At 41.6% G+C, this 27,063-nt stretch overlaps 1 protein-coding gene across 2 annotated transcripts in view; it reads right to left on the minus strand.

Moving 5' to 3' along the window:
• Positions 1 to 27,063, minus strand: part of ATAD5 (ATPase family AAA domain containing 5) — a 260,968-nt gene that overhangs the window by 209,426 nt on the left and 24,479 nt on the right. For both annotated transcript variants that reach the window (XM_069199992.1, XM_069199991.1), the window contains exons 4-8: positions 19,469 to 19,633; positions 13,814 to 13,946; positions 8,344 to 8,419; positions 6,745 to 6,926; positions 4,511 to 4,665 (exon numbers count right to left, since the gene is read on the minus strand). In XM_069199992.1, the coding sequence (XP_069056093.1) occupies positions 4,511 to 4,665; positions 6,745 to 6,926; positions 8,344 to 8,419; positions 13,814 to 13,946; positions 19,469 to 19,633 (711 nt within the window). The remainder of the gene's footprint in view (positions 1 to 4,510; positions 4,666 to 6,744; positions 6,927 to 8,343; positions 8,420 to 13,813; positions 13,947 to 19,468; positions 19,634 to 27,063) is intronic.

Consider the following 27,063-nt stretch of genomic DNA (forward strand, 5'->3'; position numbering starts at 1 on the left):
ATGGAGATTTGTTGTTATAATTATTATGGACATCATTTCATTCACAGAGCAAGTACCCCAAAGACAATTTTTAATTATACGCAGTGGGAACACTGTCCGATTCCACCAGTGGGGAGTTCCAAAACGTATACTGAAAAATGTGCATATTTCTCAGGGCACAATGTTAAACATGGTGAGTCATAGTATTTCAAATTGCCTGTGATGGAAAGTCAACATATTTTATTGACAGACAATTAATTTATTCTGATTCCTTTGTTTCCTGGTTGGCTACGGAAGGTTATGAATACTGGTTGAAGTCAATAGACTGGAAAAGTGGAAAGGAAGCTTTATTTAGAGTACGCCTAATACAGACTAGTTGTTTAGGAATTGCAAAAATTAAGGAACTGAATGCACCCATTATTCCTGCCTTTTTTTTTTTTTTTTTTTTTTTTTTTACAAATGGCAAAAGTATATAAATGCATCTGAAGATCACCTCGATGAGTGGGTCCAGAATGGAACATTTAACACATCACTTTCACGTCCTGGTGGGTAGTTATTGGGGGCCTGTAGACACCAATGGGTGCCATTCACGTTTTGTAAACTCCACTGGAGCTTTTCTAACAGATAGGCCAGACTCCTGCTATGCGTCCTCAGAACACTTGGGTATAGCGACAACATACAGTGTAGGGAAATTATGCCAGCAATGGCTGAAACGTTCCTCACTAGATGCTGTTGTAGAACACCTCAGTCTCCTGTCTAATGATACAGATTTGCAGGATTTCCTGTTAGGACCCAGAAGACAATGCAGAAAATGCTTCTTATATGCAGTATATAATGAGATTTTGAAAGTTTCCCAACAAGAAGCGACTGCGGGTTAAGGCAAATTGATCAGGAAAACTTACAGAAGGCATTAGCCGTTGTAGATAATGGTATTAACACCTTTTCCGATCAGATGTACACTTTAAATAACATTGTATCCTCTGAAAAAGATATAGTACAGAGTGACATATCATCATTACACCATGGACAGAGTCAGCTAAGATCCATTATGCAGTTAGGCTGGACACTACAAACACTGAAAGCAGGTTGCATTCCCTGGCAACACGTTAGCGCAAGGGACATATTTTTAACATTTAATTTAATGCAACAGCAACGAATAATGGCGGAGAAGGAAGCAACTTATGTCATGCTAAACCGAGAAATTACAAAAGTTGCCTTTTACTGTGGCTGAAATACCATCTGCTGAAAGGCATATTTATAACCCCATGTATTGGCCAATTTCAACATTTCAATTCACATCCTGCTTGAAACATACTCCAGTAGGCAGGTATGAAAGGGTGAGAGGTTTATATATACACACGAGGTGTGGGAGCTTCCCTTTTCTTACTTCAGTGGCATGAAAGAGGTCTTTCTTAGCGGTGGTGAATGGAAGACTTATGCAAGCCATTCAATAGTTTTTAAACAGATGAGGCACTGCTAGTTAGCCGGAAAACCCAGATTAGGCCGACAGGCATCACATGGTGTGGAATTGTACTTAGTACCCCACAATCTTTGCGATTCTGCAGCCCAAATCCAGTAGCCTCATTAGGATAATGAGAACTTACGCAACAACTCTTATGACCACCATAGTGTTAATGGCAGTTCTAGCCTCCTCTCCACCCACACCCCCATTCTCACACAAAGTAATTCAGCATGGGAGGATTGGTGCTAAATAAAGGAAAATTGGAAGCAATATCTTGATGGCTGCAATGAACCCCATCCAGGGCAACCCTCTAGAACGCAAATTTGCCTTTAGAGTATGCAGTAAATACCCATAGTTTGCCTGAGCTATTTTTTTTCCACACTATGCTATAGATATTTATTCCCCAGGTTTGTAATGTACTTATGTGTCAATGCAAGAGGGAACCTTTCTTGTATTTCTCATTTATTTGCAACTGAGCTGGAAAGACTGACGATATGGGATTTTTCTAAATTAATTTTAAGTCCTGAGATTTTTCCAAAGTTATTCATTTCAACTAGCAAGGATGGTTGTGACCTGTTCAGTTGTGTCAAGGTGAACAATTCATCATCTATATGTATAAATAAAACTTATGCTCTGATTCCTATTTGCCCCTGGCTCCATACAAAGCGCAAACAGGAGCAGGGACATGAGCACCCCTGCCTAGGGCCACTTTCTATTGGGAACTACCCAGATGTCTCACCTTTAACAATCACTCTGCCGACTGGTATCCTATAGGCTATTGAGCACCCATGTGCAAACCCTAGGCACTAAGCCACAGGCATCTAGTAACCTCTGGAGGTATCGACAATATCCTCCATCAAGAGTTTTTACTGTGTCAACTGACAGTAGTAGAGTCTCCTTCCATGACCTCCTATCTTATCTAAAATGTCCAGCCTGGCCCAGGGTCAAGGAGGGTTTGTGTATGCGGGATCAGCCTGACACATAAAATAAGTATGGCAAATGTCAAGTCTAAACTCAAGTGTTGTACTGGTCGAAGGGAGGGACAGACAAACAGATCTTTCCCCGGCTTGGGAAGAACCACCATTGGCAATTCTCTCACAGTTGCTGGAATGGGTGACTTGTCCCAAAGGAGATAAATAGGCGGACTAGCATATGCGCTATCAATGGACAGAAGGACATCTAAAAACAGGGATGTGAACCCATCTGGGCTTTATTGATTTTAAGACAAGAAGTGCCACTGATCACTTCTTCCAAAGCAATAGTTTTATCTAACAGAGCTGCCTGAGCTCCTGTGAGGTGTGCGACATGTGCCCGCTCCAGGTAATCCATGATCTCACCTTCTGCCACTGCCTCAGCAACATATAGGTCTGCTTAGTAATGCCTACCGTATGTCAACATCGTTGTGGACCCTTGTGCCATCTTAGTCTTAATAGAGGATACCCTGTCTGGCCACCTTAGCCCTTAGTGTACCAGTTACAAGCCTTCCAGCTTCGTAATAGATCGAACTGTAATCAACCTTTTCCATGTCTATAGCTCACAGCTGTGACCGCAAACCACTGACGCAATGTCAGCTTTGCCTCACTTCTCCAATATACCCTAACTAGTCCCCTGAGATGCCCTTCTGGATCTACACTAGTTTTCTTCCAGCCTTTTTTGGTTTTGGCCGCTAGTGAGATCAGATGCCCTCTAACCATTACATTGAATGAATTCCAAAATATTCTAGGCATTATCCCTCCCTTGTAATTCCCCTGCAGATAATGTTTTATAGAGTCCACAATCTGTTCTTTTGCTGGAATGTCAGAGAATCAGGTCTCTGAGCCTCCATCTTCCCATCCTCCTCCGCCCTGCTCTGGCCTGCAGCATCAAGGACACTGGTGTAAAGTGTGTGCACTCACACATTATAAATCAGGACTGAGACTGAAACACGAAGAAATAGTCAAAGCATATCCTTGATGGTCAAGGTGTAACAGACAACACTTCACTCATCCCAAACCAAACATGCCATTTGACCAAAAAACACACCTCTAACCACTCCTACAGTCTGCCTGAAATCCATCAACACTTGTGGCATTTCTATGACATACAAATCCCAGACAACGCAAAAGGAAGCTCCACAGTGCTAGGTGGGAGGATCAGATAATGGTGAATGCCACACTAGGATGGCAAGGGCCTACTTTCCTTCACAATTTTTAACCCAGTCCGCAGAATACATCACAAAAAAGTGTCACCATAATTTTGGAATCTCTGCTATTTTGTACTATTAGGAATATTCATCCATTCCCACTACTGATTTACATCAGTCTGGACACACTTTAAGATATCTTAAATAATCCTTTGCCTTTTTTTAAATATTTTTTTATAGCACTGAATCAGTGAAGTGCCCCAAAGTGAGGCAAACTAGACAACACAGAAATACTATGGTAATTATATGAACAATTAACTATACACAAATAGTTAACATATTATTTACCGCTTAATTTCATTTTTTCTTAATAAAAACTATGCTAGTCAAGTGCAACGAGTGAAAAACCACCTTTTATGGAGAGACCCTCAACAAAAAAACATTTTGATAAAACGTGGAAAGGGTGTTTAGATTTCAGAGTTTAAATATAAAGTTCCTCATCATTCTCAGTTATAATTAATCATCTTATTTTGATAATGAATCATCTAGTTTTGCTATATTCAGTGTCTTTTCTCTTCGTTTTTGGTTTGAGACCAGTGTAGAACCTATGAATGCATCTTACACCTCATGTCTTAACAAGTTCATACTAGCAATGGGTACACTGGTACACATTCATAAAGTTGGAGTGTACATTGTGGATGCTCCCTGAAAAAGATTAACTGATGAACTGAATGCACATTATTTTACAGAATAATCTTATGAAACTATCCTTAGGTCGCTTTGTTAAGCACAATTGAATTAATTTGTAAGGCACACATAGTTATTGATGTACCATTTGGGTTAGGCATGTATTTTCAAATTTCACAGTATCAAAAAAAAATTGAAGAAAAAAATATATATATTTTTTACCGAATTCAAATAAAATTGAATTACACATCAGTACATACCATATTTCCAGAAATAACTTTATGTTTTGAATTTGCATCTGTGAACATTCCAAGTGAAATGATATGTTTTGAGACATCCCTCACATCCTCATTAAACTGTTTACTCTCGATCAGAAAAGGGTTTAAAGGCCATGGCAGTGACCACATGAGAACACCTGCAAACAGAAACAAACACATTTACATTACAGAGTGATGAAATCACACAGTATTCCAAAGAAAGCTAAACAGTTCAGCAAAAGTTATTTTCAATAAGAGTTTCCCACCCTCCACTACATCTTCAGGAGGACTTCTCATCACTTACACCACCTACTACCATAAAATTAAAAGATTCAAATACTACACAACCCAGTAACTAACCTGCTGACCTTGCAGAGCAGGAATCAGCAACATCTACAAGACATCACTTGGATACCTAGAAACCCCCCCACGTCCTCACACCAGATCTCTATATAGGTGTACTCAAAGCTTGTGCCCGCACAGAAATAGCACAGCAATTCTCCACTTCCCTTCCCATAAAAATAAAAAAAAACACAAAGATATCATTACTGTAGACCAGTTTTAAAAAGACATTGGTACTGCCAATTGAGAATACATGTGACAGACAGATGTTATTTCAGAAAGGCCACACTTACATCTCGGAATCCAAGAGGAATGAAACGTTATTTGTCGTCTTAGAGCTACATTATGCATTTCTTCATTATATGACGAGAGCGTATCCCCATGCATTTGAGGAACAGGGAACAATTCTCTAGAGAAAGGTCTTTCCTAAAACGTTTACAAATAAGTAAACATTCACAGTTGGCATTAAACAGGACTGTTCCTTTCCCCCCCCCCAAAAAAAAAAACACAGGAACATAAGCACAGCTAAGGAAAATTTATGCTGAAAGGGAACCTGGCAAGTCACTCCAAATTAGCAGGCAGTTTGAGCCCTTTAAGTGTAGCGTCCATATGCTCAGTTCTTTTTTCGCTCTAAAGAACACAAGGGGGTGCATTTTAAAAACATATTATATATATATATATATATATATATATATATATATATATATATATATATATATATATATATATATATTCCACATTTTCCAAACCTGGGAGATGACATGGTGAAAAAAAAATGTACTTTAAGCACAAGTTTATTTTTGTAACACAGCTTTGAGTAGTAGTAGATAAATGTGCTTTATTATTAGGAGATACAAGACCGCATCAAGAGTTTAAACTTGTGTAAGCGATTGATTGAGCACACTTGTTATCACTGACATGTCAACAAATTAACACAATACTTGATTTCTTGATCTAGTGCTAAGCAGTCATTTCATATTCTGGACAGGATTATTAGTAAGCACAAGTGCACATTTTAACATGTGTAATCCTCACAAGAATTATGATTATTATTTGGGCAGTCATCCGTGTGAAAACTGTACACTATGTGGGGCTTTCCGCTCTAAAGCACAGCATATACCAGCTCAATGTCTTGCCGTAGAATTTCTACGGTCATTTGAATATTGGTAGGGCTGCGGATGCAGTTGCAGCACATATTCTATTTCAAAGCTGCTGCTAAAACATATGTTGTTTAAGCCAAGTCTCCCTCAGTTGACAGTTACATGAACATTACGAGCATGAAAAAACAGGTAATACACAAAATAAGTGAACCCCAATAATAAGACTATGGATTTATGGCCGATTATTAACTGCCCTCTTTTGCTTCCAGGCATTTTTACAGTACAGGGGCCAAGGAAGCAGTGAAAGAATCAGCTTTGTGCCATCTTTGACTTACATAAAAAACAAATACATATGAAAAAAAATTAAGTTCACCAGACAATACTAGAATTTTGTTTTTTAATTTGATACGTTTTTTATGATTCATTCATAGCTTTGTGAAGCACCAACACAAGGAGCATGAAGATTATGTACAAAGAAGCTTTAATACTGAAGAACCGATACAACAGATACTAGCTTAAAAATCACAGCTCTAACAAACTTTACATTCCTCTCTGCAATATGAGCAGACCTATGCACAGGACCTCATTCTCAGCAACACCACAGCACCCCTCAGGTACGTGTGCGCGCGCACACACACACACACACACCCCCCTCCCACTCCAAACATTTAACGTTAATGCGAACGCAACAGTAAGTCAATGTTTAACTCGCCAAATTCCTTTACTTACTGCCCTTTGTAGTTACATGATTTTTCATTTCATACAATCTTCCACAGATGCACGGTAAATACTCACAATCCTCTTTTTGTTGTACGTGAGTGACAGTTTGGTAACATGAACTTGCTGCAGAGTACGCTTCTAGTGCTGCAGTCGTCTTGGCTATATGTCTTTTTAGTGAATCTGGCAAGCCACTCATCAGAAATTCACGCTTTGCTTTGAACTGTTCGCCATCTTGAGAATTTTCAGATGCATCTTTACTTTAAACAGAATTAATAATTGTTATGAAATTACAGAAATGCCCCAGGAATTGGCTTACAACTGGTAAGTGATTTCTACAAAATAGTAAAATCTGAAAAATGATACATTACACATTTAATAAAAATAAAACTCTGTTGCCCTTTTCCACCTCTGCACATAATTAACCACATAAAGGTAGCAGAACACCTAGAAAAACATCTTATCAAATGTGCAAAAGCAATAGAACACCCACATCATTCTTTGCAAACAACCTCCTGATAACTCGCGGACTGTACTACAAGCCCATTTTTTTGTTTGAAACGTCACACGTATTCAAAAAAAATTTAAGACATTTGAATTATTAATATCTATACTGCTTGTGTAATCTAACAACAACATTTTAAAATGGTTAGTTAAAGAAATCTCTTGATCAGAAATGGGGGGCCATCCTCCAAGCTACACAGAACAGGGGGAAAGAAACAGCAATTGCATTATGGAGTAAAACCACACCACTATGCACTGAAGACAGAGAAATGTTCAAACATAAGCAAAATCCACTGAAATGACAAAGGATAAATCAACCTAGGATAACAAATATATTTTGTGATGAGAAAAAGATCAAAATGTAGCTATCTAAAAAAGTCTGCACATTATTACCCGTTTTGAGTATTCCAAATATAACTAAAGTCAGGCAGATCATGTTTTACAAGGCAATGTCACAGTTATTGAATAACTGCTCGACATATGCCACAATAAAAAAAAAAAATAATAATAATAATAATAAATAAAAAAAACCACACAATCATGAAGTAAAAGGGTCAAATTGTTTCTTTTAGCAAAAAATGTAAATAAAACCAGGAATCAGCAACATCTACAAGACATCACTTGGATACCTAGAAACCCCCCCTTCACACCAGATCTCTACATAGGTGTACTCAAAGCTTGTGCCCGCACAAAAATAGTACAGCAATTCTCCACTTCCCTTAAAAAAAAAAAAACACAAAGATATGAGAGAGAGAGAGAGAGAGAGAGAGAGAGAGAGAGAGAGAGAGAGAGAGAGAGAGAGAGAGAGAGAGAGAGAGAGAGAGAGAGAGAGAGAGCGCGCACGCACACATATATATATATATATATATATATACACACACAAACAAAGTAAAATGGTCAAACTGTTTCTTTTAGCAAAAAATGTCAATAAAACCAAACAATGGACATTGTAATAATTGGCTTTACCAAGGATAGGTCTTCCGATTGAACAAACATTAGGCAAAAAAAAACAACTAATAAACAGTAATACTGTTGTACATAAAAAAAATAGGGCATAATATGGGCAATAGACAATTTATATCACTAGCCCTTGACTAGTTACGCAAACAATGTATTTTTCATATTTCACGAACTAAAATCATTAGAAAATAAGCATCAATCTGCTGCACTGACCTGCTATCATCATCAACTGCAATAGATCCTGTTAGATGTTTCACTTTTTTCCCACAAACAAAAGCCTTAGGTGGTCCTTCAAAAATAATAGAACATGATTAGATAAAAATTATTTTCTTCACCTTTCTTCGTGCACAATATCACAAACAAGGAATATTCATCTTTGGGAAGTAAGAGCGGATTCACAATTTCCTGTACTTCTGAGAATCAAGCAGTGCTCGAAAATTCAAGTAAATGTCTTCAGATAACAAGTATGGCAGAACTTTGATACTACATGTAGGAAAGACCCCTCTTTCTGGCATGGTTACCCCTACATTTTTGCCGGATGTCATTGTGCTTACACGGTTTTCACTGGGATCCTTCTAATCAGGACCCCAGTGATTGTGCTCTCGCCTCTAAATTTGGTTGTCTTGGTACTTCTTTCACCCCACAACTGTCATACTAGTGTACCCCTGTAAATCCCTGGTAGGTTGTACTGGAGTACCCAGGGCACTGGTACACTAAGGGTCCCCAATGGGCTGCAGCATGCCACCCATGGGAGCCCATACAAACTGTGTCTGCAGGCCTGCTATTGCAGCCTGCGTGAAAAGGTGCATGCACCCTTTCACTGCTGGTCACTACACCAGGTCACTGTAAGTCATTTCTATCGTAGGCCCTTACAGCCCAAAGGGCATGGGGCAGGTCCCTGTGTGTGGGCATCCCTGCACAAGCAGAGGTGCCCCTACGAACTCCAGTTCCAATTCCCTGGACTTCATAAGTGCGGGTATGCCATTTTAGCTATGTATTGGCCACTAGTCACTACCGGTGGGCCAGCTACATAATGGTATCTCTGAACCTGGGCATGTTTAATATCGAACATCTCGGAATCATATCGTAATACTGATTCCAGTATTGGTGGCATGATTCCAAGCACTCTGGGGGTTCCGCAGTGGATCCCCTAGTTCTTCTCCTATCTGTTTTACAGGGTCTACGGTCATCCCGCCCTGCTGCAGCCCCTCAGGCACAATTCTGCCCTCCTGCTGCTTGACCAGCTCGAGCAGGGGACAGCAAACCAAAGGATTTCCTATATGAAACAGGTGTTCAGTTGAAAAGTGGAGAGGCAATAAAGGATGCCTTTAAATAGTGTTCTTATGTCACATTTGCTCTGTGTTCACAGAGAGAGGTCAAAAGTCAGTTTTTCTTACAATAAATGTTCCTTCTGGCTGCAAAGTTCCAAGACTTTGAAAGGTGAACTGGGAGACCTGCTGCTTAGAATGTAAAATAAAAGGATATAGGGTATCCGGTTTTATCTAAACACACAATATTTAAAATGACTAATTTAACTATGCAAACATTTCAAAATATATTTCAGTAGTTGTGAAAGCCCCTTTTTTATATTTGTGTGATGAAAACAATATTTTAACAGGATGAAAAAAAGTCAGAATACTTTAGTGTTGACATGGAAAGGATGTGTTTTCTGGAACCCAATTTTCACAGATTGTTAATACACTATATAGTTTTATTAGTAAAGCTGCAAGTTAGTGAAGAGGTTTTTGGACATTTCATGGAAAATTACTGTGTGTAGATAATATATGTTACCACATCATGGTTTACTATTATATTGATTAAAACAGTGTTTAAACAAACTGAGTAACGCTCCTGCCCTGATGGCAATGTTGTTAGTAAACTAAAAGAAGTCCTGGGTTATGTGGGCTAGACGTCATGGGTATGTGGGCTAGATTCTTGTGATACATGCAGCAAACTTTAGTTTACTTCAAACAAAAGAGGGTTTTTTTTTGTACTGCAGACATGCTGAGCTCACATAGTTGAAGGTGCAATGATGTGTGATAATGAAGAAAAAGGCGACTAAACTATTTGCCCAGGATCACACAATTTGAGACCCGTTTACGGGTCAAGTACATTACAGTTAGGTCGATTAGATTATTTAGGTTACTTGACCTGCAGGTCTAGTAACATTTTTATGATTTGAGGCCTGCCTTTGAAAATAGGTGTTACTGTGCTGGGAAGGAGTAGCCTTCCCCACACCACCAGGCTGCTTTGAAAGGGCACATTTGGTGCATAATCCGGTTTGCACAAGTCCAGGGACCACGGGTCCCTGCTCTGGTGCGAAATACACATAGAAAATACACATAGGAAAGGGAAGTGTCCACTTCCTTGTCCAACTCCACCCCTAGGGTTGTGTCCAGAGCTCCTCCACGTGGCCACTTGGTTCTGCCATCTTGAAAATATGACAGAGACCCCCTACTGATAGGTGGTCACTCCAAAGTGGCCAAACCCCCTTTTTAGGGACTCCCTTGTGGGTGGGTCCCCAGATTCGTTGTGCAAAACTCCACCAGGACCCCCCTGCAAAGACATCTTATGCTCCTGGCCTCAGGAAAGGCTGCTGCGCAAAACAGGAACTAAAGAAGACTGCAACATCTGAGAAGACCTCTCCTTGCAACATTGTTTCCGCAGCTCCTGTCAGCAATCTGCAACATTTCCATGGCTGTGCATCCTCTGGCATCGTTAAGACTTCAGCTGCACCAAAAGAGCAAGAAGGAATCTTCCTAGGAGTGAAGGAGTCACTCCCCCAACATCTGCAGGAACCTAAGGTAACGACATCCAGCTGGAGGGATGTTCTATCCTCCAGACCTGCGAAGATTCTCCAACACAGGGATACCCTGGGTCCTCTCTGCTTTCTGTCCAACGTGGGAAACAGTAAGCCCTTGTTTCTGCCACTGGGACAGAATCCCTGTGCAACAACCAAGGCTTGTTGACTCCTCCTCCATGGGATCTTCAGGCTCCAAGTAGCCCAAGCACTCTACCTCTGCAAGGACAGTCTCCTCTCTGCTGCTCCAGAGATGTGGGACTCCTCTCCAAGTGTGCTGACTGGGCCTCACTGAGACTTACTGTGCCTGCTGCCAGTGGGTTGGTTGTGGGGGCTCCATTGCTTCTGCTGGCTCTCCTGTAATCGGAGGGTCAGCCTGGACTCCCCTTGAAGGGTCGAGTCCCCAGAACCTTGCAGGCCCTCCACAGCTCTGCAAAACATTCATCTGCTCCTCTCCTGCATTTGCTCGTGTTTGTTGGTGGCCATCCTGACCACCGACCCATCTGTAATCCAGCGACAGTCGAGGGCCAGCTCGTAAGTGACTTCAGGGACTCCTCTGCAGCTCCTGTACCGCGCAGCTGGACTTCACCCATCACTGTCGACTTGGATCTTCAGCTACAAAAGTTTGGGCATCAGCTCCTGCTCCACCTGGACCCTCCTGCATGGACTGGACTCTGTCCCCTCCAGGAGGGCACCCAGCTGCTGTAGAATGTTTAGGTACTTACCTTTTGGGGTTCCACTCTTCCCCAGCATTTGTCTAACTATTCCCTACACTCTGTTGTGTTTTTTTTTTTTTTTGTGTGTGTGGGGGGGGGGGGGGGGCTGTTCTTATCCCATTTTTTTTTTATATATGCCTTCCGCTCCCCCTCCCCAAAAGGGCCCTTGCTCATTTATGCTTTTCCTAATTACTTACCTGTGTACATCTGGTGTGTTCATACCTCCAAAAGGAGGTCTACCAATGGTAGTCCTGTTTGGTGCCTATAATAAATACAGGGAGTGCAGAATTATTAGGCAAGTTGTATTTTTGAGGATTAATTTTATTATTGAACAACAACCATGTTCTCAATGAACCCAAAAAACTCAATATCAAAGCTAAATATTTTTGGAAGTAGTTTTTAGTTTGTTTTTAGTTTTAGCTATGTTAGGGGGATATCTGTGTGTGCAGGTGACTATTACTGTGCATAATTATTAGGCAACTTAACAAAAAAAAAATATATACCCATTTCAATTATTTATTATTACCAGTGAAACCAATATAACATCTCAACATTCACAAATATACATTTCTGACATTCAAAAACAAAACAAAAACAAATCAGTGACCAATATAGCCACATTTCTTTGCAAGGACACTCAAAAGCCTGCCATCCATGGATTCGGTCAGTGTTTTGATCTGTTCACCATCAACATTGCGTGCAGCAGCAACCACAGCCTCCCAGACACTGTTCAGAGAGGTGTACTGTTTTCCCCTCCTTGTAAATCTCACATTTGATGATGGACCACAGGTTCTCAATGGGGTTCAGATCAGGTGAACAAGGAGGCCATGTCATTAGATTTCCTTCTTTTATACCCTTTCTTGCCAGCCACGCTGTGGAGTACTTGGACGCGTGTGATGGAGCATTGTCCTGCATGAAAATCATGTTTTTCTTGAAGGATGCAGACTTCTTCCTGTACCACTGCTTGAAGAAGGTGTCTTCCAGGAACTGGCAGTAGGACTGGGAGTTGAGCTTGACTCCATCCTCAACCCGAAAAGGCCCCACAAGCTCATCTTTGATGATACCAGCCCAAACCAGTACTCCACCTCCACCTTGCTGGCGTCTGAGTCGGACTGGAGCTCTCTGCCCTTTACCAATCCAGCCACGGGCCCATCCATCTGGCCCATCAAGACTCACTCTCATTTCATCAGTCCATAAAACCTTAGAAAAATCAGTCTTGAGATATTTCTTGGCCCAGTCTTGACGTTTCAGCTTGTGTGTCTTGTTCAGTGGTGGTCGTCTTTCAGCCTTTCTTACCTTGGCCATGTCTCTGAGTATTGCACACCTTGTGCTTTTGGGCACTCCAGTGATGTTGCAGCTCTGAAATATGGCCAAACTGGTGGCAAGTGGCATCGTGGCAGCTGCACGCTCGACTTTTCTCAGTTCATGGGCAGTTATTTTGCGCCTTGGTTTTTCCACACGCTTCTTGCGACCCTGTTGACTATTTTGAATGAAACGCTTGATTGTTCGATGATCACGCTTCAGAAGCTTTGCAATTTTAAGAGTGCTGCATCCCTCTGCAAGATATCTCACTATTTTTGACTTTTCTGAGCCTGTCAAGTCCTTCTTTTGACCCATTTTGCCAAAGGAAAGGAAGTGGCCTAATAATTATGCACACCTGATATAGGGTGTTGATGTCATTAGACCACACCCCTTCTCATCACAGAGATGCACATCACCTAATATGCTTAATTGGTAGTAGGCTTTCGAGCCTATACAGCTTGGAGTAAGACAACATGCATAAAGAGGATGATGTGGTCAAAATACTCATTTGCCTAATAATTCTGCACTCCCTGTACTTTCATTTTTGCAACATTGTGTTGTTCGTTTCATGTGTGATAAGTTACGGTGAGACTGTGGTATTGCGAGTGCTTCACCCATGCCTTCTAGATAAGTCTTGGCTGCTCACCACAGCTACCCTAGAGAGCTGGCTGTCTAGACACTAACACTCACTAATAGGGGTTTGCCTGGACCCACTATACGGTGTAACACCCTAGGTGTTCACCACACACTATGCCAGCTTCCTACACTACACTTACAAGTTAAAGTATTAGCCCATTTCAGTGACTACTATCAAACTAATATCACCCCAAAAAAAAAAAAATGAAAAACAATCTTTACCACATACCATTAGAACTGGAGATAGTCTTAATTTTCCGATTTTTTCCAAGCACGTCATTCAAACTCCTCAATTTCTTTTTCTCTGGTTTCCTCTTTGATGCAGGACGATTTTCAGAGTCCGATTCTACGAACATACAGTCCTGTAGAGGAAACCAAGGAACACCACAGCTTAGATGTGTTGCAATCATATCATCACCTAAAACCAAAAATCCCTTCTTTCAAAGATTAAAATAATAAGAGATACTTATTTTCACAGTCATCATCTAACTGCAATTTGTACCGTTTGTGTACATCTGCAAAGGTTTCTCAGCGACCACGCCAGCCCTTACAGTATAACTGGTCTCGTTCAAGGATACTGAAGTGATGTGCAGAGTTAATATTCTATGTAAAGCAAATCAACTGCCTTCATTAATCTCCCTTCAGTGTAAGATGCTTTAACTACCCATCCGTTTTGAAGACCTTGACTAACGTAAGAAAGAAACCACCCAACTTGGTTTCTGGAGACTTCCTACACCAACTTGTTTTTTGCAGTATCGTATGGGGTTACCCGGTGTTCCTCTGTACCTGGGTTAAATACATCACATCATTAAATGGTTCTGACGGATCAATTTGCAGAACAAAATAGTATAAGGGAGTATAATTAATTGATAGTGTTGGACCCTCCCTGTAGGTCGAACAATGTTCTGCTTCCAAAAATTATTTTGAAAAAACAGGGTCAATGCCACTACATGTACCAGATCGAATCTCTGTAAATAACAGACTTCATCGATATTTTTTTGCATCTTGGACTACGATTCCAACTTTAAAATAAATTGGAGCAAGTACACCCTATATCCTCTTTGGAAGATGAAAATAGTATGCTAAAAGTCAAAGTGTACTAGGAATGCTGCTAATGCCAGTCTCAATTGTAAGTGGTGACTATAAGCAAGCTTCTATAGTGACTGATGTATTGATGGCAGCAACCACTCTTTACACAGCAGATTCTCACAATTAAATGAAGGAGCAGGTGTCTGCAGTTATCAGCCTTTAAAAGCAAATTATGCCATCAACTTTCAAGGTTTCACCACTGGTTCTTCAATTTGGCTAATTCAAAACTGAACCACTAGCTAAAGGCTTTTGTTTCCAGTCACTTTTTTTTTTTTTTTTTTTTTGTTTAAAGACAGTATGCTTTTATGCTGTCAGTATTCCTTTTTTGATGTATAGGGACATGATTAACCATTGCAGCTATCTGGCACACAAACCCAAATCCAGTTTTCAATACTGACAGCCCAAAGCAGAACTTTTAGCCATCTTGTACCTTAGCTCTTCCTTCCCAATACCAATAGCTTTGTTAAATTGTACATCGACCTCAAATTGCCAACTCGTTTCTTGGCCAATCTGTGTTTCACTACAATGGATGAGGGCAAAAAGACAACAAAGTTGGAAGGGCTGAGCTGTGTGAACAGCAACCAATACCATTGATTTGATAGAAACTATGTGTGGGTCCCTGTTTGCAAAAACAGGAGGGCTAAAGTATCTAGATACGTTGTAGGCTTATCACACAAATGAATGGGTCAGGATACAAATGTATTTCAAAGTGGGTACCTCTTTAATAGAAAGGCAGAGTACAGTAGAGCCTGGCTGAGCTACACTGTCAGAGATGTGGACTCTATATTGCAATTACAGAGGTGCTGCAGTTTAGAACTGAAAACACTGTCTGAATTCTACCAAGGAGGCAGTACTGCAATTGCAGGGCATTTATGTGGTTCATTGCCAGTTGTGTGTACAGCCTTTTTGTATTGGAAAGGGGTGTCAATAAAATGAGTAATACTGTAAGTGCCGTGCTCTCAGCAGGACGACACTAGAGGCCAGGGATCAAAGACACCAATAGCTATGTATGGCTTTCTGTAATTGAAGAGGCTTTAGGGTGGTGTATCAATGCTGGATTATTATTTTTTTTAAACAGTCTTTCAACTCCAGAGGCTGTGGCAGGTTGGACTGCAGATTCAACTGGCGCAAACTAGGTGGATATATATATATATTTTTTTTTAAGCTAAGCTCAAACCTATTATAGTCCCGGGAACCCCATCCCCTGGGGCGTTTCCACTTTATTGCCAGGTGCCCACCAGGGGCACCCATCAATCACCACTTTAGGGTTAGCCCTCCAGGTACCAGTGGCCCCAGCCATTACCCCGCATGGAGCAGGAGCTGCCATTGCTCACCGCCCGGAGGGAGCAGATAACTTTGCATGCTCCCTCTGGCCCAGAGGAATTTCTGTTCTGTTTTCCTGCTCACACTCCCGCTGACTGGGAGCAGACTAGTATGTTTGTTCTCGTTTGACAAGCGATATTAAAATGCTCCCACCAGATGGTACCAAACATATTTCCCTGCCTGCTGTAGTGCGGGCGGGGAAAACTGCTGTGTCCCGGAGGTGGACTCTATGGAACACACTACTTGAGCTGGCCCCGGAAGGGATAGGGTCCCCAAGAACTGCAAAGGCTCAGTGAAGGGAGGGGCACATGGCCCCCCACTCCCTCTCCCTTTTACTAAGAGTGACAGCCCAAGGCTCTAGGAGAGGGCCGCCCAATAGTCTACCCATCCTTTTTTATTTACAATTCAGCCCCAGGGGATGGGGTCTCCAGGGCCTAAATAGACTCAGTGAGGGCGACTACGCACCCCTTTTCCCTTTATTAAAAAGGCAGCAAGACGCTACCCCCACTTTATTTTTACAAAATTTGCCTAGATATGTGGAGGATCATCCGTGAGTTGGCAGAACAATCGGGGTGTGGGAGGGGGTTGAACAAGACATTTTGGCATCAGGCATGGTTCTTTTAACCATGCCTAAGTGGTCAGGATATCACTACCCACCTCCTTTTAGTATTTATAGTTGGGGAGGAGGGCCGAGTCCTAAGATGGATGCCACTACTTCCTGGTTCCCGTGGTGGCAGCCAATGAGATCTTAGGAAGACATCTGTCGGATCCACAAAGGCTCCGTGTCCCTAGATACACACATTTATTTATTTTTATTATTATTATTATTATTATTTAAGAACTGCTCAAAAACTACTGAGCGGATTTACACTAAATCACAAACAGAAGTTCCCATGGGCCCTTAGGCAATCAGTCTTACCGGCTCCTGCAGGGATTGTGCTAACTGTCCCCAAGAGTGTTTCACTCTTGGACTTCGTGTAGGACTGTAGCAACTGCTGACAATAGGTAGCACTCACAGCTTAGCACTGACGGAGGCTGGCTGTCCACGGCAATTCCTCAGATGAGATGATAACTTTCTCTGACCCTTCTTACATGTAGGGGTTGATCGCTCCAATACCAAAACTTAGTCGGGTCTTAGACACACACAGGTCATCATTTCCTCCTTTTCTCTCAATGTCGCGGAACCAGGCACCACTCCTTGTTCTTCATAGCAGCATCCTCTGACCTCTGGATCCACACTCGCGCAATGGCCAATTAGCATAGCAGTAATTTACTGGCCACAGCAGCCCCTCTGGCGTACAAGATAACCAAATTGTCTCCGCACACAGGCTATGGCCCGATCAGCACAGCAGTAATGCAATCTTCACTGCAGCCTTGTCTGATATATGGGGTCGGCAACTTAAACCTGCACATCAGCGACAGCCCGATCGGTGCAGCTGCTGTGACCTCACCCCTTGTTACCAGGATCCACTTACCAGGATCCCACCCACTGGATCTCACTCCCTCCAAGCACTCATCTTCCTCACAAGGCATACTAGTCTTGGCAAGCAGGCAGGCAATTGTGTTCCAGGACAGGCTGTCTCGAATTTCCCTGGGTGAGGTCCCCTCACTCAGCTGGGAGGCTGGCAGCCCATTTTGGGGGCCTCGAGCTTCTCTTATAGTTTATTTCCAGACACAAAGTGCGATTCAGGGCTTGAGTCTGAAGATGGTGTTGGGGGCCTACTTCCTTTTGAAGTGCCATCTCCACTGCCGTTCTTCCACCAGAAAGCAGTCTGTCACAGCAAGAGCCAAACACAGGCCATGGGAGAGACCAGAGGTTCCCACCTGGATGTCTGCCACAGTGGTACGTGCATTAAAAGGTAGCCCCCCCAAACCCCCCCGGTCCCCAGTCCTACTCCTTATGATTCTTTCATCAGACAAGAATCATGCTCCGTTCTGTGATGAGCCCATTACCCTTTCATATGACTTCTCTCAGAATCAAAGAGCACCCTTTGAAGTGTACTCAAGAGCCTGGCTCTTCCTCCGTACACTGTGTGCCCCAAGTAGCTCTCAGGAGTGGAGCAATTTACAAATATGGACGAAAAGTTGATTCCTCTAACTTCCTCTGGTCTCCCAAAATAAAATCCCAGATTCTTCCATGTCCTGTACCACTCATACCATTCACCCAGAACACACATACAACCAAATGCACTGCATACTAACTTAATATAAGCCAAAGGTGAGTTAAGGCACAGCAGCTGAACTTTACACAAGTGAGCCTGTAGGCCTCACTCAAGTGACAAAGGCGAAAGGCATATTCACTCCTAGTGACCACTACACTGTATGTTGCCACCAATACTTCTGTGCTACCTAGGGAAAGCTGTAGGATTTCACCACTATGAGGGTAGATCTTTGGGAGTCTCTCCCAGTCCCATTAAGACTGCAATCTGTAGGAGACAGGCGTATGTTGTGGCATACATCCATGATCTTTTTTCATCCATGGTAACCAAAATCAGCACCAGGAATCCAGATCTTTTTGCACCTGGAGCACTCAGGGCAGGGGTGCACATCAGTCACCATGCTAGGGACTTTTCTGTCCCAACAGTGTACAATATGCGGTTATATCAATAAGATAAAGCACCACCAGCAGAGATACGCTTGCAGGGTTTCTGGTGACAAATTTCAAATACCACTGGGGCTACATCAGTTCCTTTCTCCCAAAATTAAGAAATATCATGTAATGAGATTTTTAAATATAATGACTTAGATGCACTACGTACTCAAATTACTAAGCTATGATCAATGTGAACAACTCCTCTGACAACTTGAGAATCACATTGAGTTTAACAAATCTCAGCCCACTCATGTTAACCTCCAAGGACTGTGGTGGAGGCCGGGAAAGACTAGCATGGTTCTAAGCTCAAATAAAACGTACTTTTGTTTGTGCTGCCTGGGGCCACCACAGGCATGGACATCCAGTGACCAGGATGAGGGCTTTAATTTAGGACATCAAGCAGGAGGCTTAGCAAGGACAGGTCATAGGTCACTGATCACACTGCACAACCAACAGAGTAGCCAGCATGAAGGGACACAATCTACTTTGCTAAAGGACACACCAGCTAAACAACTGTTTAACTGCCCAGCACAAGGTGACAAATTCCAGCCTTACAAGGACAAACTCTAAAATGTAATTAATGAAGGGGACACAAAAGCTGAGCTACAGTAATGTGTCCTTTTTTGAGAGGGCAGGAACTAAAAGTTTATATAGCGCATCACAGGTGTGCGTCTGCCATGTTGCTCAAATATAGAAGTAATACACCAACGATAATATGAACAATCAAAACATTCAAATTCAGGAAGCGATAACTAGTATTAGCACAACTTTATACTTGAATCAGACTGCTATTAGCATACTCATGTTGCTAAAAACAGATCCCCAATCTGTAACAAAAGAAAAAGGAAGTCAGAATGAAATGGGTTAGACAGACTATACCTCGGTTTCTTGGTAAGAGTTCCTTTCCGAAAGTGCTTGTTGTCTAGAAGAACGCCTTGTAGGGGGCTGGGTTTCAAGAGTAGTCTTCGATATATTGTGTTGTATATTTTTTGCTTTCTTCACCAGTTTCTTTGCTTCAGACACCTTTTTCGAAGAGCCAGGTACCTAAGATCAAAACCAACAAACATTTAAATGCTAACCCCCGATAAATAAGAATTTCTAGAGAAAAGGGATACTCAAGATCAAGCCACAAAACTCAAAGGAAGTATGTGAGGGCCAGGGAAAGACCAGATCAAGCTTAATAATAAAAATAAAATAAAAAAAGATTTTAAAAAATAGATGTTTCCTAACTTTTATTTTATATTTACAAAAATAGGGTCCATGAAACGACAAAAAGTGAATAAAATAGTAGCAACAGAGGAGAAACAAAAAGAGTATCATCTTTAGTGCCAAATAATTAACAGTTTCAGAAAAAGAATATAATCTCTGTTCTACTTTATATAATGTTCATTTTGGAGTGTTTGTAAAGTGCTACTTGTTGTCTTAAACTTATTTCAGAGCAGTGAGATATACAAAAAAGGAAACATAATAAAAACTAGATAAAGTACAGGCAATAGGGAGTCACAAAGGGTGAGAAGAATACCCCTATCAGACATTCTTTCATCAGGGACATGGAAGATTTCTGTTGTATGATCTAATTTTGAAAGAATTGAAGCTATGCCCACAGCTGGGAATCAAGCCAGGTTGAAAGTTTAAAACATAACACTGAAAAAAAATGGCTCCTACAGATCTTGAAATTGAAAAAGCATTCAATGATGGTGACAGAACATTCCTCCTAGAAATGATTTAGGGTGGGAGCTACAGGTAGTTAGTAATTCAGGGTATTATAACTTATGCATAATACAGAAAGTTATACATTTAATCATGAAAACCCAAAGGGGGCAACAGAGTGCTCTCGGTGCTAGCTTGGCCGGTGGTCAGGTACATAATCAAGCATATTTATTATAGTCTATGATCTTCTTTGAGAGGCCTGGATAAATGATACAGGAAAAGTCTAATCCTCACATAACATTTTCAATAATTCTGATGACGTTTACCGAAGAGTGAGTATTTTGTGGAACCTGGCTAGTTGTATATGTCCATAATTAACCAAAGAATCAACTTAACAAGCTAAAGAGATTTTAATCAAAAGCAATTTCCCGATTATTAACCTGCTGTCAGACGGAGGGAATGTACCCCGGCCAGTGGCCCAATTAAAGAGGAGTGGTGATGTCTGAACTTTGCAGAGTTAAGGTTTTTCTCCACTTAGGTAACAGAAACGTTCTTTTATCCAATCTTAGATGTTAAAAGCAATATTATGTTGAGCTCTCAGTTCTTTGACAGCCTAAGGGAGATAATCAGGACACTGGAGATCTGTTGGCAGTTGTGGCGGCTATCTCCCATATCACAAAGAAGTAGCAACCACCCTTACTGAGCCTCAAACTCGGCACCCAGCAAACCAAGATGGACCAGTTCACTGCCACAGGGACTAGTGTGATGGTCTCATCCTCCATAGATGACACACAACACCTACCATTGTTCATTTAACAAACTTTCTACAAGACAAAAATACATTTCCTCCATAAACTAAAGAAACTAAATGCTTTGCAGAAGCAGTGCTTCCTTCACTATGTCAGCTGAATGTGTTGTTCCACTCAAAACGTACCCGTCTGCATGCCTTCATAGTTGTATCAAATGTGACTAGCTAACTACATTTGCCCTCACAGCTCGACCAAGGCAGGAAAAGGTTTGCATTTGGAAATCACAAGTTCACATGACAGAGTGTTGCTGTGAAGCATCCTCTCCAACTTTTCCTTACAAGGTTCACCTAATTGGTGCCTTCAATGATTACCTCTTCAATCTTAAAACCGTGAGAGGTTTAAAGGGCTTGCAAATTCATACTAATGCCGCAGTTCAATGAGCGCAGAGCTCTTAAGGATTTAAGGTTCACCCTAACAAGACAGTCTGTAACAGAAGATTAATCTGTATAGATAGTTCTGGTGTCTTAAGAATCTTTCAATAAGTATGTTGGTTGAGGGGCAGCTCTGCTACGGGAAGTAATTGCTTATCTTCCTCATCAGAGATACTAAAAGAACAAACAAAAAAAAGTTGTTACATAATGTAAAAGGCAACAATAATATGGGGGGGGGGGGTCACTCTGCAGACACAAATGGGAGACAACGTGATCTGAATAATTTTCGCAGTCTGATATAATGCCCGCATTACATGACACTTTTTATCTACATGAAGATGAAGTTATTTGCCCAGACTCATACAATGCTGAGCCGAGGCCGGAACATGAGCCTTGTCCCCTTGTTACAAAGCAAGCACTGCTGGGTCACATCTCATCTCATTTACATTGAGCATTTCTACATGTGTGGCCTTTCAACTGGCAAGCAGAAGACAAAAACACAGTTACAGAAACAAGCACTGGCAAAGCTAATAGGTCTCACCTCCAAAAAAATGCTACTAGCTCGGTCATTGTTTTGTTTAACCTGATGCGCAGCATGGATGTAAGTAAAGGAGAAAAAAAAACGCTAAGAGCCACAGGGTGCAGTCTTCTTTTTCTTATGTGGTCACAGCCTGGCTTTGTAGCTGTAGTGGGGTTCTGCCTACATAATGCTTTGATGTTCAGTTTGAAGGGGATCCTTTCTGCCAGAAGATGACCTTTGACTATCAGGAGTTGCATTTGGCTGACAGAAGAATTCAGAGAATACCTTTATTACTACTGCTGGTGGGGCCTTACTGCAGGTTTTAACTGCTGTCTCGTGATGGTTTCAGTCTGTCACCGCACAATACAGCCTCAGATACTACAAGTGTATTTGATACATAGGCAAATAGCTTTATAGGCTGACTGCAAGATGTTCTAGGTCGTTCAACAAAGGTTCTGAGATTCAGCTTTAAGTCCATGTAAGAAGCCTCAGCACCGAAATTCAGAGCAATTTAACAGATGAGCTCGGCTGAGATCTGTAGAGGAGTTTTCACAAGGTAACTAGAGCTTACTGTCCTATGTACAGATGTCTTCTCATACACTTAATTGCGATGTTCCACATACATGCTGTCCCAAGTGACAGATCCTCCTACACAACTGGACAGGGAGCCCATAGCACTTAGCATAGAGAAGACTCACAGACCTTTAAAGAAAACGGTAAGACTCTGGCACATGTTTTTGTCCAGAAATAAACACCATTAAGTATTCAAACAACTGATTATTAGAGGGCACACATGTGCCCATTGTTAGGGGATACATAATATGGTATCTAGAGACCTCATTGATAAATCATGGCAAAGGATATTGGACTAAATATATTTGGCATTTAGTCTGAATAACATTCGTTAGGTGTTTAAGAAGTTCAATAACATGAACAGGCAAAATAATCTGATGTCTTAAGAACGTGATGTTCATCTTTCCATAGTGCTTAAATATCTTTTCTATTTAGAGTACTTAGAAGTCTTAGGTGTGTCACACAATAATTGGAAATATGTGAATTGCTACACAATATGTTTAATGTCATGGATGAGTGTCAGTACAACATGCTTAACTAAATCCAGCTGCTGCATGGAGCGGATGGCAGGTGCATTTATACTACTTGATTGGGCCAGGATTGCAATGTTGAGTGCTACTACTATATATTGCTATTTTTTGCAGTTTTATATGGCACAACCGTGGCTCAGATGCATTAGAGCACTTTACTTTGGCACCAGACTGAATTACTCAAGTTCAGATTTGTGTTTGTCACTTTTTTTTTCTTTTAATTAGGCAAGGGGATATTTGGGTCCAAGTGTACAAAGTATTTTTGTAGTTGCAAATCACCCGATTCACAGAGTCGGGCTGTTTGCAGTCACAACCGTGACTTTTACAAGAAACAAAACAACAAATTGTCAAGATGCAATTAGGAAGGGGCGTGTTTAGGGCATCACCTCCACATAACGAATCGGTATGGTATGCATTATTGTTTTACAATTGAACTCTGGCCACAAAACGTTCCGCTCATGACGTTCCAAAACGAACGCTCATGACGTTCCAAGAGAAACAGTACCTGTATAGTTTTAACAGCAGCCAGTTTTTACAGTACTCGAAGGCGTCTCGCATGTGCCGTAAAATATGGACTGTTTCCCCAGAAGCCGGCGGAATCCCAGACGCTGCAGTTGATAGTGGACCTCAGGTTGATCTCGAGGCTGATCTCACTTTTACAGGCCCCTCAAGAGTCAATTGCCAGATCGACTTGTCAGTGAGTCATGCAGGATAAACCACTGCTCTGCCCGAGCCGCTCACTGATTGAGGCCTGGAAATGAGCACTAGCCCAGGTCAATGTAGTGGCGAGTAATGCACGATTCAAACTAACTAAATTCTACTAATTACATCACGCTTATCTGACACCACAAAGGCTACACAGAATCAATAGCTAGGTCTGCTTCTTGCGAAAGGTGCAGGTTTATACCAGCATCTTTCCTTCATAGGACATAGGATTGCGTTGGACTAGTTTTGGGAGCCAGCACTGGAGGTTTTGCAGGAGGTCACAAACCTGCTGTTAGAGTCCGCCGTCACACACCGTCTATTTGGAGTACACCAGACACCCCAGCGCATGGCCAAGATGAGCTACTGGTTTGCTTTCCTGGGTCTAGTGCCAGCTAAGCATCAGGTGGCTATCCATTGGACAAAACCCAGTGCACCGGAGGCTCAGAAATGGGGTGTAGCAGAGGAGGTGGTTGCGGATGTTGCCCACTGATGAACATGTGGAACAGGATTTAGACTGGTGGGCAGATATGTTAGATAGTCTTGCTGCTCTGAATTTGCAAGTGAGAACCTCTCTGGAAGTCTCCCAGGGTTCAGACGAGTCCACCCTGGTGGCAGACTAGACGACTGGGATGCAGCGCGGACCACAGGCGGGACAGTGGTAAGTGGGCTCTCCTCCTCTGCCCCTTCCCTCACCAGGGTGTCACAGGGGTATTACCACCACCCCCCTGCTTACATGGTCAATTGATCAGTTGCCCCCTACTGCACTGGTCTTTGGAGATATTGGGGGTGGGAGCACTGGTGAATGGAAATTTGGTTTCACTGCCTGCACACTGCTGCTGCTAGTTACACTTGGAAGTGCTATTGTTGTTTGAAGATATTACTATAGGATGTTACACTCCTGGGCTTTGATGTCACCCACATTCACAGCCTTGGTTTTGTATTGAAAGTGATCGCTACAGTACGATACAGGAAACACCTGTACTATATTATTTTTGCCTTGTGTAACACACTGATCATAATAAATAAGTTTGAAGAAAAAAAAAAAAAGTTGTAAATAATAGGTTATCTCCGTCGCCTGTGAAGTGCTTGCTAGAACTACTTTTTGGAATACTGAATGTACAAAGCCAATAACTTGGATATGGAACTGACACAAAATAGTACCTTAGGCGCAACTAAATTTTTATTTTATTCTCTAATGTGCCAACTCTGGACGCATTTAAAAATAGGTTCAACTGGTGCAGTAAATTCTATGGAAAGAACTGGGTAGGAGCCCCAGGAGATCATTGAGGGGGGCAGCTAAAAATAAATGAATAAAAAAAAAAAAAAAAAAAAAAAAAAAAAAAAACAGCTCCTACCCTTTAGATGTGGTCTAGTGGGAAGGTTTTAGCCATTGTATTAAAAGACTTAACACTGAATTATGGATTTACAACTTGGCCACAATATATTGGTAGTAATCACCATTAGAAATCTAAGCAGGCTTCCAACAATGTTTTATTTCTCTGCTCTGGTGACAGCAGTCCCTGGCTAATGGTATTAAAACCACTCATCCCGCTTGAGGCCCAGAGAGAAAGCTGCAACCTTGGGAGTCAGAAGGCTTGGTGTTTTAGCCCTCCACCTCATCGGATTGTGTACGCTCGGGCAATTGACTTTTAAAAACATAAAAAAATGGCAATGGGGGATATGTAAACAGGACAAACCAAACAAACTAGATTTTAGCCACCAGAAAGAAAACACCCAGTGTCATAGTTCACTCACTAAAGGTTAGTTTAGTGGGAATGTAACAACCCTGAAATAAATAGATCTGTGCTGCAGTCTTGGTACATACTCCTACTGCATGAAATTGTTTATCTGGAGCAAATCATGCTCTTCTGATGCCTTTGTTCTTTTATCTGCCCTTATGCAAGAACATCAAAACACGTTCTTTAAAGGAAACGAGTACCAAAGACAAACAAACTTAATTCCCAGTAAAGGCTACCATGTTAGATTTCTTCGTACAGAATTCTGATCTATTCATAGCTTCTTTGTGAAATTATGGATACTTGAAAGATAATAACTACCTAGGCAGCCACTGTCCCGGACTATTAAAGTACTGTTACATAATATTTAGTCTCAAATTCTGTCTATACTCGGAGTTTTGTAACTATAAAGCTGTGTGCAAATATCAAACCTCCAACATATCCCTTATTTGTTGATTATAGATTCCTGCAGTCAACAGTTTATTTCAGGGAATAAAATTGGCTGACTTATTTTTGTCACTAGTCCAAGATGTCTGTTAACTCAATCTGATTAATGTAAAGATTGTATACCAGTCCAATTCTGATGTAGAGTTCTTCCTCTGCTGGTTAAGGACTGCTTTTATAGGTGTTCACATTCCTCCTTGTTAGTTTTTCCAAACATAAATATGCTTCTAAAACTGTGAAATGCATGCCACCTTCTGTGCTAAAGGCTCTTAATAGCAGTAACAATGTAAACGAAAGCAGTCTCCGACTGCAGAGGTTAGCTCAGTGAAACGTTAAGTGCCAATGTATGTCACTGAATACATGAAAAGGCCAGGCACACAGGGTACATACGAGGGCAGACAGGCTCTTAAAGCATCCCAGAGAGAGTACAGTGAGTACCCCTGGTCCAGGGTGTCTTAAGCCACAGCAGAAATGTCACGAAGAACAGGTCACTGGCTTTCAACTGTAATGAGAAGTTCCTTTCCGAAGTCAGTTTTTGCAATTTTAACCATACACTTCCCCTGACTATCTGACCCAAGTTTATGCAATTTCTGCTAATATTCAACATATTTTTGTAGTTTGTCTATTAGTACTCTTCTGGGATTTTGCTCAAGTATGCTAGGTAGGAAATCAGTCAACAGCAGGCCAGAGCTGTGGCTGCTGTAGTATTGTTATTGTAATTGGGAGAGGCTTGTGCGTTTCAATTGGTCAGGGACCAAGCTTGACAAAAGAAAGATTTATGAACTTGGGTCAGGTCAGCTGTGAGACTCGCATACATGCAAAGCCTTTACTCCATACCGCTGCATTCTCCCCCTGGGGGCTTCTTCCTCTTCAGATGCCGCACCGTAAAGTGCATTCTGGGGCAACCCTAGTTCGTGGAGGTGGCATCTCTGAAACACCATCCACCAGGAGACAAATGCCTGCAGCATCTCTGTTGCACTGCAGGTTAATATGCATTTTCAGAACACGGAGACACAAATACTTTGTATGTTTAGAATGTAGGAAGCTGGCCTGGTGTGTTGCGAGTACCTATGGTATTATCACCCTACACCAGGTCCAGGTATCTCCCCCCTATTAGTGAGGTGTAGTCAGTATCT

Source organism: Pleurodeles waltl, chromosome 7 (assembly GCF_031143425.1).
Source record: "Pleurodeles waltl isolate 20211129_DDA chromosome 7, aPleWal1.hap1.20221129, whole genome shotgun sequence".
NCBI lineage: Eukaryota > Metazoa > Chordata > Amphibia > Caudata > Salamandridae > Pleurodeles > Pleurodeles waltl.